Source organism: Diuraphis noxia, unplaced genomic scaffold (genome assembly GCF_037042655.1).
Source record: "Diuraphis noxia isolate RWA-SAM2 unplaced genomic scaffold, SU_Dnox_SAM2 contig0002, whole genome shotgun sequence".
Taxonomy (NCBI): domain Eukaryota; kingdom Metazoa; phylum Arthropoda; class Insecta; order Hemiptera; family Aphididae; genus Diuraphis; species Diuraphis noxia.
This window is the reverse complement of record NW_028301712.1, coordinates 39,869,111-39,885,194: the sequence shown is the minus strand read 5'-3', so window position 1 is coordinate 39,885,194 and position 16,084 is coordinate 39,869,111. Positions and strand designations below refer to the sequence as shown.

At 31.3% G+C, this 16,084-nt stretch overlaps 1 protein-coding gene across 1 annotated transcript in view; it reads left to right on the top strand.

Annotated features, from left to right (window-relative positions):
* The window catches only part of LOC107169996 (protein Wnt-5b-like), a 66,260-nt gene that overhangs the window by 26,202 nt on the left and 23,974 nt on the right, over window positions 1-16,084 (top strand). The window contains exons 2-3 of the mRNA XM_015519975.2: window positions 7,182-7,597; window positions 10,365-10,545. Of these exons, the coding sequence (XP_015375461.1) occupies window positions 7,182-7,597; window positions 10,365-10,545 (597 nt within the window). The remainder of the gene's footprint in view (window positions 1-7,181; window positions 7,598-10,364; window positions 10,546-16,084) is intronic.

Genomic DNA, 16,084 nt, shown 5'->3' with positions numbered 1-16,084 from the left:
TGAGTGTGTGTGTGTGCGTGCGCGCGCGCGCCCGTCTCTTTTGGCCTCTGCCCCGCCGTGGGCTCCGCGCGCGAAGAATATTTTCTACCATATTATTATTATTATTATTATACATCGACGGTGGCGATTTATCGGGGCGGGCGCAGATGCACCGCCGCGGACGGTCCGAGATATTATGCAACGCGAGCGGCGGTGACTGTAACGCTCGATAATACACCGCTGCAGGGTGTTTCATACCGTCCGTGTTTGCCCCCGTCGATAGCTTTTTCCATTTTGTATTTTCAACAACGATTTCGGTTTGTCGGACTCGATGCATAATATATATTTATTTATATATTAGTTGGACTCTGTATCTTTGTCGTATAGTATTGTAACGGTGTTGAAATCTGATACTGAGTATAAAAAAAATGATATGCCCGTTTGGTGTTATAGGTATAGTGTACACTGTACAACAGATACGTTCTGAAATCCGTCGAAAGATTTAAGTATTTTGCGATCGCATTAAGTTCGGGAAACGATCTTGAAAATGATTTATATTCCGTTGGACGTTCACAAGAAAAATTCTAAATACACGTATATGATATAGGCATTAATATTATGGGCAATATTTCCGCACAATGTCACATTGACATTGACGGTACGGCTATTGCCCCTATAGGAACATTACATAAGTTGTTGTCAAATTTTAACTCGGATTGAGTGGATTTAATCGGCCAACTAGCCGATAAAGATTAAAGACGAATCGATCGTTAGATAAAGTCAAAATAAGCCTTATCGAAAAACCACGTTTCCAACTCGAATGAAAAATAATCTTGTGTTATTTCATGATGTAATATTTAGTTACGGGTTCAAATTGTTGTCATATTTCTAGAAAAATGTCAACACATTATTACTTTAGTAGGTATAGAATCAAATTTGGTGTATCATAATATTAGGATTTAGTACGTATGCAAGATGTAACAAAAATGTGAAATTGTGAACTATTTATGCTTGAAACATATCTTTGAAAGCAGTACCTTCGAGTATTATATTGTCCAGTTTTTAATAAAAAATATTTAATCGAATAAAATGTTTACGATGAATCGATTATTATACATATACATATTAAATTGGTTATTACTTATTACATTCAAACGAACCTTTCATGTTAATATTCAACTATACTCGTGACATATCTACACAATATACCAAGTAGGTAATTAGTTCGTATATATTGTGACGGCTTTCTGTCGCTTCCGTTCGTTTTGTGTACGTACTTCGTATTCGATTATCCTTTTTTTTAAATTGTCCAACTTACTAGTAGTAGATTTATGACTTCGTATTATACTGCAGAATTCCGGTAGATGTTGCAAAATTGCTATGAATATTCCTAATTACTACTGTAGACGCCAAGAATATGTTTTTGATAGTTTGGCCTCTACTTTTGTGTGGAATATGATTAAAAAATATAGTAATTAATTGTTCAAATCTGTTAAAATAAAGATACAACTATTGACCAATATACAGATCTATTTATTAACATAATATATGTAGTTATAACTGAATTTTGTTGAAAATAATTTTTTATAAAGATTACACTCGCTAATAGTAAATCAATAAATTATAATAATTCATCAATGACGATTTCTATCCATAAAGGTTAATTAGTAATTTAAAAATAATTGTATTGTGATGTACGTTTCACTGGCTGATTAAGTGATATATACGTGTTGTACGCGAACAATGTGAAGAATAATATGGCCTTCGCCGGACATAATATCTTATCCTAATAGGCAGCAGCTATAATACAACGTTGTAAACTGTAGCCGTACGCCGGAACCGAACTTTCACCCCTTCGGTATGTGCGCGTGTATACTGACTGTGTAGGTTCGTTTAAAATGAGTGTGCCGTCTATGGGGGTGTCAAGTAATGTTCTGGATTTTTCAAATTGCAAAAACTATTACTACACTTACTACACCCTCGTAGTGGCGTGCTTTGTTACACTCCACTACCACAGTGTACTTGAAAAAAAGGCGTGTTCACAATGTTCACATAGTGTGACATTCTGCTGCGTATATACACATATTATATACCTATATATTGTATATAATATTGTACATCGTATGCATTGTGCGCCTGCATGTTCCGCCGCCGTTCCAAAATCATTTGTAACTTTTGACGTATCTACCGAGCGTCACTTTGCAAACTATGCGAATAGTATATATTTTTGTTTCGGGCGATTTCAAACGGAAGTCATTTATTTATCACAGTCTTCACTCTGCACCTTGCCACCATAATACTAAACATGGACCGTTCAAAGGCTATATGGTATTACGACTGTTGAATGTTTTGTCATGAATAAGATGCGTTTTAATGTTCAGATACGGATCCAAATCAAAGTTTTGGTGGGAGGGACAATCTTTATACAACACAAATACAATCACAACATACTCTTTTTATTCTTGATTTAAATTTATTTTCCCCAATATTTGTAAAATCTTATATACTGTATAATAAATAAATAATGATTCTATAATAAATTACAAATTCCAAACGTCTGTGTTTCGTTTTTCAAAACGGCCAATTTTTAGTTCGATGTTTATGTAAATTTCCCTATGAAAATTGGAAAAACAATACGACTGAGGTGTTCCTAGCCCCCGCCGTTATCCGTATCTGGTTGTATACAATAAGTATAAAAGTTTATTCATCATTGGATAGAATAATAGACTCATTTTTATATACTTAAATGTGAAATAATGGATCTCTGTTCTATTGTATTATATTAATTATTATTATAAATCAATCGGTAGCTCAGCTATCTACTAACCGTGTCTGAATATAATAAGTAGTCGTCGAGGTATACTTCTTGCGATTATTAAAATATTTAGTTTCTGCAATGTATTCAGTTTCAACGGACTATACATATCTCAATATATGCATGTCCGGTAAAAAAGTTATACGTGTTGGCAACATTATGTATAAATATTAAATATATTGCATTTATAATGTTGAGACACTCCAGCGTAATATAAAGAGAAGATAGATTTCTTTGAGATGTATTAATTCAGAGACAGGGTAGAAACAGTAAGCAACCGCGTATGATAAGTGGTGGACAATGCGTACTGTTTTGGTGGCTGTTTAACTCGAAGTTAATTTTGTACCAAATTCTTTGACGAAATTAGATACTATGGTCCTAGTGACCGTTACACCCGAAGAAGAAGAAAAAAAAGAAGATACCAAATACGGGAGTTCACTAATTTTACCTCTATTACGTTAGCCGAATTTGATAACATTTGTTTGGTTATAAATTATTACTTATAATAATAAACTCATCATAAACATTATTTAATATTTCGATATGACAGCAGTTGTACAGACTATACAGACGTACATGTCTGTTAATCCGTAATCTCATTATATTTACATGTCCGATGTTCTGTGCTATTTAATTTTATTCTTATAATGAAAAGTTATAAATTATGAATTAAAACTGTTAGGCGTATGGACGTATATCAGGACATGAACTGTATATAATACGAGGATACGAGGTATATATAATATGATGTGGTGACTGGTGAAGAGTAATTGTTACATTTAATTTATACTAAAACAAAATTGTATAAGATACCGGACAGTGGACAGTGAAATACTGAAGTCTGAAACGCAATAATATATCGTATTGATGGTTATTAAAAGGCCTTAAGGGCAGTTTAATAAGTATATACAAGACATAAATAATGATCAATTGTAATGTATTGGTTATATTTTATAAGTGGACAATCGTGTTATTAGAAAATTTATGTTATGACTGTGAACTTGTTCTTCTTCCATATTGAATATTACACGTTCGGTTAATGTTTTGGTTATCAAAGTATTATATATTACAATAATACGAATTCTAATAAAGCTGTTATAATTGAAGGTCATAATTTTTACTTGCAACACATTAAATTATATGTATCTATTGTATATTCAAAATAAATTATAAGGACAATGTTTTATTGAAACAAGCCATTTTAATGATTTAATATTTAAAAATTATTTTATATTATACTTTTCTTTCAATGGTTCCAACGATGTAGGTTATTTCCCTTTATAGTAATGTTTTTAAGATTTGCCAAACTGATTTTGTGTAGTATATTAAATGTTATAGAATTTATAAAATTTATAAAACTTCACATTTTATTCACGAAATCTATATTAAAAGTTATAACTTATTAAGTTTTAGTATTTATGTATATTATGAATCGCGTTTTTCATAGTGAGTTATATCTTCTAAGAATATTTATGTATATATTAGATGGAGGTCCATTTTATTTTTATAAGATAAATAATAAATGTATAACGTTATTCTAGGAAACGTCTTTGCCCTGCAGTATATTATTCATTTTGATCCTTTGAGAGTACTTACCGTAAACAAAACCGGCTTTTGTTTGAATAAAATGTTTGTCGAACGATTTATAGCGCAATCCGTCACGCGAAAGTGAATAAAAAAAAATGAAGGGAATTATACAACAAAACGGAAGCCTTTTTTATTTTTTGTTCTGTGGTCTGACCGGAAACGTCCGAACGTCGGCGTATATACCGGTATGCTACATGTCAACTGCACATTAAACGGCTATTTTGTACAGCATTTCTAGATAGAAACAGATTTTAACATTTATTTATTATTTCAATTTTTTGAAGTTATAAATCGTACGCTTGTACATGCATGCCTCTCTCGTTCTCTCGTTGGATAAATTAACAACAAAACACTGTGTATCTAAAACACAAACATATTATTATTTTTTTATCATAATGATATTTATTGATAATACTTTGTCGGTGAACTGAATACCAATTTAGAAACTCCACATTATACTACGCGCGTCATTGAGAAACAAAAGTTTGGCAGTGCTTATCTTTTATTATGTTATACGATTCGTGGTTATAAGATTGTTTTAACAATAATTTTACATTAAAAATGTTTAAAATCTGAGGTACCTACCGTTAGTAATTAGTTACAGATTCCTCTTAAAATTATTCATGTGATATGTGAAACTTTTATTATTTATTATCGTGTACGTATTAAATCTTACTATATTGTTTTAGTAAATATATTGTAAATATCTATTTATACAAATAAAAATAATAAAACAATAATTAAATATTTGATGGATAATATTATACTGATAAAGTGATAATAGCTATATAGATATAATAACCAATGAATTGCGACTATATAATACTTATGTTGTGAACATACACCGTTTGTAACATTGTGTTGTCATATTAATTGTTACCTACATAGCATAATACCATAAAGCCGCAGATAAATCATAACAATAATAATAATAATTTCATACGATATCAAATAATATGTAGGGAAATGACACAAGACAGCCGCACCGTCGAAAGCTCGAACGCGTTTTAATCGCAATTAAATACGTTGTCCGGTTACTCGTGCAGTCGTGCGGGACTTCCGGCGGTTTTTTCTACCCCGTCGACGCCGAACAACCGTACCTATAATAGCGGTCCGCTGCAAGGGGTTTCTGCAGCTGTATTATATTATTACCGTACAACACGTTGTTTGTTTTCGGTGCGCACGAAGAACCGCCGCCGCTGCCTCGTAAGCGCTTCTTGTCTTTCGCTCCGCTTTACACGGCGGCGTGTGTATAATATTATATACGGCCGCGCGGTCCCGGGAGCCCGTCCCGTCTCGTCTCGTCCCGTCGCCGCCGTTGCTGTTGCCGCCGCTCGGTACACACCGACATATATACGTGTGTACGGTCTCGGGAGCCCGCCGGCGTTTCATGATTACCGCTCGCGCTCGCTCGGTGAAATATAGTTAGTTATACACGGTCGAACGGATGCAAATGAAATATTAACTCCCCTCGCCTCACTGTGCTGCTATTGCACGGTCCCGTGTACTCCAGTACTGCTGCAGTATATACTACTACCACCATCCACTGCCACCACCACCACCACCACCACCACCACCACTGCCATCATTGCTTTTGCTAATACTGCACCGCATCGCCAATGGTATATTAAGTCGTTATACACTTCCCGTCATATCTCCCACCCCCGCTCACCAATCCCATCACTGACCCTCCGCACCGCCCACCCGGAAACTGGCTTTCGTTGCATGTATACATAATAATAATAATAATAATAATAATATGTATACGTTTACGATATTTTATATATAATTGCCCTCGGGTTCTCGCATATATATAAGAGCAGCACACGCACACGCACTCCTGCAAGTGCATATATACACACCGAAATATATATATAACACACACGGCGTTATTTTCCGTCCCGCTTCTCATCCCTTCGTCTTCCCCCACCCCGAGCTCTGCACGCGAAGAACATAAAAAGCTCTACTACGAAGCGGCCCGCGAGATTTACTGGCCCGCAAGCGGACAATATATTATTATTATTATGTTCACAGCTGGCTTAATAATATATCGTATGGTATATAGAGTATATTATAGACAATCAGCATTCAGCGTGATAACGCGATGGGCGGATCTCGTTACGAGAATTGGAGGCGCGTGTAGACATTTAGCTTATTATAGCCGTACTCGGACCGTTTCATTCCTATATACTCATCTGTTTATATGTGATGAGTTACGACCTATATTTATATATTGCTAATTACATTGACTTAAAGGCCCCGCCTCCCGGTATGGAAATGTAAAAAACTGTGCTTATTATATACGCCTGCAGGGGCGCACACTGTGTATAGACATTATATAGGGGTGAACAATTTCATTTCGAAAGTTGGCACTCAACTATACGTTGGATAAAAAATCTGATCATGCGTCATACATATATTGTACACAACTAAAATAAAATATTCAAATTGAAACAAAGATTGCTATAAAAAGGTTAGTTCGCATTTTTCATCATTGTTAATATTACATAATATGGGCGCAATTTCCTATATGGTCCCTGACGCTCGCTGTTGAAGCTTCTTACTCCACTGCGGCTATCAGTCCTCACGTTAATGTTCTGTCTAAATCTCTAAATTTAACCTACATAAAATGTGTATACCTATAATATCGTATGAAATCGTTTAACTGTTTTAAGCACATAAAATACATATTGTTATGATGATAATATAGCCAGATAGAACCTAATAAATAATAATGAAAATGTGTTAAGTATCATATAATTCTATAATATATCTAATAATAATTGAACGCTTGTTGTAGGCACTTCAAAGAGTCATCGTCGTACGCACAACAGGTGCCGTGGACGCCGCCGGAACCGTCTGTGGGCGGTGTGGGGGTTGGGGGCGTCGATGTCTCCGTAGGTGAAGCGGGGACAATGGTCGGCGGCGGTGGCTCGATGGGCATGATGGGTGATCCACTGCTCTTGTCGCCGTCGTCGTCACCTTCTACCCCGGCGTTGCCCACGGATCCCCCGCCAAAGTGCAACAACGTGTCCGGCCTTTCTGCCGGTCAGGCCAAGCTGTGCCTGCTTTACGAGGAACACTTGGCCTCCATCCGATACGGCATCCAAGCGGGACTTGCAGAATGCCGTTCGCAGTTCCTGCACCGTCGGTGGAACTGTTCCATGACTGCCGAGAACGCCGGCGCGCCGTTCCTCGGACCCGATTTGCAAACAAGTACGTATCTACCTATAACTATGATTTATAAGGTCATAACATATAGAGAACAAATATATAACGATATGTTATCCGACTTCACTATAGGTCCCGTAAGCATTTGAAGCCGGTTTTGAGGTAGTATAGGAAAAGTATACAATATGTATACTCATTGTTATTTTCAGTCTGTAGAGACACGCATATACAATGTAAGACAACGCGTCTATAACGAATGCTGTTAATTTATTTTTAAAAATCACACCAAAAGCGATAGGTTACGTAAAGCTAGTTAATGAAGATAACTATACCTAAGCTTAAAAGTTCTTGGCATTATCAACATTGAAAACTTTCAAATTATTCTGCAGTTTCTATAAAAAAATTAACATTATATAATAGTGCAACGCGTATTCTGTATCTTGAGCTTTGATTGTGCCAAAAATATTTTAATGTATTATTAAGTATTAAAATTTAAGGAAAAAATTGTATTTTATATTCGAGCTATAGTTTTTATTATAAATTTTTCTATTTTTTATTTATGTATTAATTTTTGATAGGGCTAAAATGTTACATATTCATCCAAGAGGGATATCCATTATTTACAGGGGCCAAATTTCCTCTCAAGTTTAGTCATATTAATTTTGAACGAAAAAGCGTGGTGGCCAAAAAGGGTTCTGTCCTTGTTTTTTTTTTATCATTTATTATATGCATCGACACGTAAACTATAGTAGACGTGTATGTGCAGTATAATCACAGCAGCGTGTTTTATGAAAGGGTTTTATTCAGATTTCGAATGACGTGATTTACAGCTAAATTAAGTGAAATTTAGTTTAATTATGATATACAATAAATAATGATTAATGTATCTGAGTTACCTACCAACAATTTTGTTTTGTTTTTCTCATATTAAAATATTTGAAAGATTCATATATCTCAAAATACGCGTTATAGAATATGTAGATTGCGCGAAATACAGAGATTGACTCTATAATACCCGACTAATTTCAAGCACTATTATTGATATTTTGACCTATATTTTTTCTCTTGTTTGATACGCGTCATAGGGAGTCCTAAAAACGTTGGAGATTCAAATAAAGACAAGACTGCATTGGAAGCATTGCTCCAAACAAGACAATCATCAGATAATAAAATCAAATAATAGATACCATGATACATTTTGTCGAATACGCAAATTTGGTTACAAGAACAGCACTTGGAGGATATCCGTACATATAAATTGTATATGTTTATTTGTCAAAATGCATTTAAATTACACTGTGTAATAAAACTGTATGGTATTTCTCAAATATTCACAGTACATAACTATCCAATAGATTCGTATACATTATATGAATTGATGTCTATTAGATTATGATTTTGTATATTTTGATGTTTTAAATTTATACGATGAAGAATAACTAAACAATCTTCTAAACATCGCGTGGGCTAAGTGGCCAACCTCCTATATATTTTGTATACTGTATGTCTGTATGACCCACAAAATTGATTGAATATGCGATTTGAATATTAAACAACTTTCTGTTTTAATCAATACATAAATAAATATATTAATTTTACTGATTGAAATATAGGTATGTACCTATATATTATAATATAATATAATATATGATGAGCATTCTTTTTTTAAATTAATCATTTGTCAATGATTTATTCTATTTTTAGGACTTAATTTAATATTTATAGTTCCTATAGTTTTGTAAATATTGAACTTAATTGACGTTGTTTAATTAATATATAAGTATATACTATCATTATAATCTACTGTGCGTAGTTTTACTAGTTTTTAACATTGTTTTAGTTAAATTTAAGACAAATATATGGCACATGAACGTTATTAATTAATTTCAGCTCTAAATATTATATCTTATCTGACTTAGGTTGGTTTCCTAATTGAAATTTTTAATTCTCTTTCATTTATTATTTGACTCTATTTTAATATGCTCTCTGTTTTGTATTGTAATTTTTAAGCTATAATATACATATAGGTATTTTAAATAAAATCACTTAAAAACTATTTATTATCTTTAAGTATATAAATATAACAAATTTACACCTACGATAAAATTAAGTATGTTGATATCTCAAGACATACAATCAGTATGTTCTGTTTAAAAGATTATATCAATAGGTATGATTTTACTTGCAGATTATTTTATATTTATTTTATTTGTATAATAAACGGGTAAAGACCCTTTTGTGTAAACAATACAGTACAGGTTTAACATTTAAGTATTTTACAATTAAATAATAAACGACTCGATTTAAAACGATAATAATAATAATGAGCTGAAAATATAAAATAATAATAATTAGACAAGTTTAAATATTGAAACAATAATAATACAATAGGAGACAACACTAAATCAATAATAGTATAATGATAGAATATTACTTAATTTACTACATCGTTTATGACTAAATATACATTTCTTTTGAAAACATTACGTGACATGAAGAAAAAATCTACATGATCAACAACAAGATTTGCTAGCTTCAATGCTCTTGGAAAGTAAGAAGTGGAGCTGTAATTATTATTATAAAATGGAACACGAAATAAGTTTGATTTTCTTAAACAGTGATTCGCTGTATTAAATGCTTTATGTAATGATTAAGAAAATCTCGTTACTTGCACACTGCAGTATCAGCTGATGGTATACCACCTATCTTATATAAAACTATAACAGTATTATTTATATTTGCATTTATGATTTAACGCACTTAAACCGTTTGAGGGTCGAGTTATTAATGTTTGTGTCCATGTCGGTTTCAGGCAGCCGCGAGGCAGCATTCGTGCAGGCGATCAAAGCAGCCGGCGTTGCGCACGCCATGGCCCGCGCCTGCAGAGACGGTCGTTTAAACACGTGCAGTTGCTCGAGATCGGGAAGACCAAAGGATTTGAGAAGGGATTGGGTTTGGGGCGGTTGTGGAGATAACATGGAATACGGATACAAGTAAGTGTGTTTTTGATATTTTTCATAATAGTCTGTTGTAAAAATAAATAAGTACCTATACCTGGTTTTTAATATTAACAGACACGTTAAAGTTTCAACTTCATAATTGTAAGATCATTAATGAAATTTATCTATAAATTTAGTTTTTTTTCGAATTTGGTTTCATTGATTGCGATTTCGTATATATTGTATCAAATATTAATACAAATTATATAGTTTAATGGCTAAGCGGGTGTCGATGAAAGATATAAACTATAAAAGTAGAAACTACCAAAATATGATTGCGGAGTGGTGATAATGATCTTAAAGATTTTTAACACGTTTATAAAATATAATTTTCTCAGATTTAAGTTACCTTTGTGTCTTACATTGATTACAAAAATGCGTGTATCTATCAAATTTCATGATACCTAAGAAAAATGATTTTAACTTTAATGGCAGCAAAGTTTCTCTTGAACTCGTTTTGATTAAACTCATTTTATATATTATGAAGAATGCTGAATATATATCTCACATAAACCAATTGGCTTTGACTGAATCGTATGCAGTAAAAATTGACTAAAATGGGAAATAAAAACAATGAAATGCGATATGTCAGATCGATCAGGCACATTTTTGAATGACAGATTGGCAGTCATGAAAGTCATTATAAATCTAAGCTCTTAGACCACCATGGGATGACAGTTGTAAACTCTCGTTCTCGTATATATATATATATAAATACTTGTGCCATTGTTATTCCTTATTCCTTATATAGTTGTATGAAATGTTCAGTATGATATGGAATTTCTTCGTTTTTTTTTTAAAAATATATGATCCTTATCGAATTTGTTTAATGGTTGAAAAATTATTTTGTATCTTTCATATTTTCCAAATGGATTTCAGGACATTTAGTTTAAAATATAATGATCAAATGTTGATTTCTCACTTTTCTTTTAAATTTATATGAACATTGAGCTAAACCATAATATAATGATTGTAGATTAATGTATGATTATTCTATTAAAATGTATTATTTATATGTTACATCAAAATGTTTTTATATAAAATATTATACAATATACATTAAGCATTTTAGTATATATTTCGTTTACATGCGAGTATCCTATAACTACTGGTACAATTTGGTTTTGATTTGACAAATTACTTCAATATTTAATGTACTCGTTCATGTATGATTGAATGAGATTCAATAGTTGACAATATGAAAATTATGACTGTAAATTAATAAATATGACCAGATACATAATTATTTTACAACTAGTTAAATTTATATTGTTATAACATGGCACGTATAGAATATTCCTTAAAACTTATAAATAAATAATTAAAATATCTAAGGTTGTGAAATGATGGTTGTTGCAATAATTTATTATATTTCCTAAAAGATTTTAAATTGTGTAGGTAAGCATTAACAAATTAAAAGTAAATAATGATGTAAAATGTCAATGCCTTATAATTTATTACTTTTATTTTAATGTAAAGCAAGTATGTATATATTATTCAGAAGTTATAACACCTACCTACTTACTTATTATAAATTTATTTTTTCATGTTTGTAACGAGACAAAAAAAAAATCGTTCGATTACCCGAAAAATTGTTGTCCACCAAAAAGTGTAAAGTGATAACGTAGACAGGAGGTCGTAAAAAAACATTATTCAACGTAGGTATGAAACACTTTATAGTTGTGTTTTTTCACTGTTCCCGTTTCTGAAAATATAAATAACCAGGTAAACATTTCCGATGAGTTAGCCGAAAAAACTACTTTACGCGACGCGCAAGAACATTTTTTGTCTGACACGTGAAACTGGTTTGAGTTTTTGGAGGAAAGTGCAATAAAAATTTATTAAAATAGAAAATAAATTATTAATGGTTAATCTGAAGCTTGTGCTTGTTCACAAATTGTACATATGAATTTTGAATTTGAATGTGTATTATTTATTTGAATTTAATAAATATCAAATGTTACAATACGCGTACCTATTACGGAACAATAAACAACGATCCTCCATGAATAAAGCGAAAGAAAAAAAAAGCGGGTAAGTGGATGTCGCTCTGCTGTACATTATATAGGTGGTGGGGTGGACCTCTGACTAGGGTAGGTTAAATTTGAATGCAATGATAGTTATCATTGTATATGAAAAACGATTCTGAACGGAGATGATTTGTCAGTCTAGGATGATATATTACATTTAAATATTGCCATATATTCTATTTTGAAACAAATATTTTATTTTTCAATTAAGACGCATTTTGCATAAGGCATGGTTAATCAATTTTTCCAAAAACATTGCATGTAGTTATCATAATTCATAATACCTTATATTATCAAAGATATACATATACCTGGTTTGAGGATAAATCGTTATCATTACGCTATTTCGTAAACATTTAAAATTCAATCGCACTTAAAATTTTTCTTATAATGATGCTTCGAGTTTTCTCTATAGCTACTTGAAGGAAAACTTATGGAAAGCTTAGTGTTGTATTTTTAATCTTTAGTTATAAACGCAAAAAATTTTATGATCATTGAACTTCAAAATTACTTGTTAATTTTCGGGTTTTTGACAGATATCGTAAAAATTTGAACTATAAACGCTTATAAAAAAATTGTGACTTACGATTTTTTTTAGCTACAATAAGAACGACTCATAAGGAATCTTGTATTAAATTTTCAAGTTTTTTTGGTCATCCAACATATTTTAGCCAACACTTCAAAAAAAATTCTCAAATTTCAGTGTGTATAGATAACTCAAAAAAAGTCAAAAATTTTTGAAAATTAAACTGTATATAGATATCACTAAGTACATCATAAGAGACATAAGATATCACATAAACATTTGGTGAAAATTTCAAGTATTTACAGTGATTAGTTTTTTAATTATAACCATATAAAAAAATCGATTTGGTCAAAAACTGGTTTTGCGTAAAATTCCCGTTTTTCTGTCATTTTTTTTTGTTTTTCTCGATTTTTTTGAAAACAGTTGGAAAATGTTTACTTTTGAACTTTATAATGCACCAAGGATATTAACTTTTACATCGGAAACCACCCCCAAAATTTGAAATTGAAGCATTATTTCGACTAGTTATGCTGTACACAGACACAAAAAAAAAACACATCATTGCAAAACCAATATATTCATCACTTCGTTCAGAATCTAAAATACGCAACTTTATCATTAGTATAACACTCCCTGGTGTTATTCTCCGCCATCCGATTTCATATTTAGGTAGGTATATGATTGCATTGTGATACAAAATTGGAATATACAATATTGATGGTAATACAATGTACATGTATATAAATCCTGTGTTGTGCCACACTGCCACCTCCTTGTAGTATTTATTGGTATATGGAGGGCCGAGAGGTAAAATAATGAATATCGTGATATTCCGTTAAATCAGTTTGGTGTTTTTTTTTTCTCAAGAAGTCATGATTGCCATCCTATTTGCTTCCATTTAAGGGCCTGGATCAAATAAATTGCGCAAAATAAATCAGTATAATAATTAATCCATCCAAATATTTCATATGCCAACAGCTTAAATATAATATAATCAAATTGCATATAAAATTTAGAAACAGGAAAATAATGTTAAATATTGGCGCACTTATTACAAATGTTTTTTAGAAATGCTAACATTTCAAATGTTTTAAACAACATCATCAAAAGTATAAAATGTTAACATTTTTATTTTATTTTTTATAATGGATACATAATATATTATTATATAGCCGATAATAATATGTGATATTGTGCAGCTCTTTATAGTTGTTATGATTAAAATATGCAATAAAAAGGAGGCATTTAAAAAAAAACCTATAAAAGTGTTAAAATATATAAAAGACGCGTGTGTATAAAATTTTTTATTATATGGTTGCTATGACATCTTTCTTTATTGTAATACATTTAGTTTGAACAAAATCAAAACAAGTTTTAATTAAAAATAGACATAGGAAACTCACTGCTATATAGTTCCTAATTTCTCATATTGTATTTTAATTTGCAATAGAAAGGTATACATGTTGTGTAATTTTATTATTATATTTCCATTCAATAAGTATAAAAATTGATTAATTTTAAAATTCTAAACGGAGTGATGTGTGTATATTGATCTTACAATACGTGTTTTTGTTTTATGTATGTGTAATGTTTTATAGAAGAAAACAGTTTGAGAGTTGTTCCTGATAGTAAACATATAGGTACTGGTGAAAATTGAAAGTTACCAGTACTTACAAAATAATGGAAAACAATTAAAAAACATGAAGGCGATACAATAATTTTTACACAAAACTTGTTTTTTTGCAAAATGTATTTTCTTATTTTATTGTATTTTAAAAACGAAAGTTATTTTCTTTAAGAATGTCGATAAAAATTCTTTTGGTCGGTCAAAAAGTATAAAATTGTAGACAAGAATTCTCATTATTTGTAATTACAGGAATTAATGGAACAATTGTGAACGCTAAAAAACTTTTTTATGAGCGTTAGAAGTTAGAATTTGTATGAATTTCGTTAGAATTGTGAAAATATTTTGTTATTAATCGTTCATAACATTTTTAATATTCTAACTTAAAATTTGTAAATTTAAAAAAAGTTTCTTATAAGTATTGTTTTTAATGAAATTAATAAATGTTGATCGCAATTCCACAAGACCACAAATATTTTTTATGAGCATTAAACGCTGAATAGTCACCAAATAGTTTTAAGGGGTTGGAAAACATGAACATTTTTAAACTATTTTTATCTTGATTGTTTTTAAGTTTTTTCCAAATGATTGACCACATTTAAAATTTTATATTCTGAAGTATGTTTATGTATGGTAAATAAAAAAAATCTGATTTTAAATGTAAGTTTTGATTATAATATTATTATTATTACATCTACACCCTTTAAACAAATTCTAACGACACCTCACAGTCGTCACAGCAACTGGACAGTGTTCGCATCATGCCCACTTCCCCACATTCGAACAGTCTTTAGATATTTTGTCCTATATTCATATATAACAATAATAATAAAAAAAAAAAAACTAGAACTGCGACCGATAGACGATAGTACATACATATTAATAATTTATTATTATTGTTAACGCTGATGTATGTTATACGATCTACCAACAACCTCTTGTAGTCTATACTTATAATATAATATAATATAATGTTTTTGTTGTTATTATTATTTTTATTGAGTCATGGATTTATAGCGGACTAGAAGCTGTTAAAATAAATATATGTTCCCTCAGAGCACACGTAATATTAAAATTCCTACGGTGTGTACCGTGACTGCGAGAACCCATTGTTTTCACCGCGTACCTATAATACACGCACGACCGATCTATTGCTTCTTAATGGGGGCACCGGTTAATCGTTAATGTATAGTACTTATACGATAACTGGTAGTGATGGTGGTGATTACCCTCGTAATTATAATATAATTTTCGGGCGGGTTGTCTAAAACCAATTAAACGGACAGGTCCCAACGCAGCCACGGCATTTACACCCATTGGTATTAGGTATACTATATAAATTCCTGTGGTAAT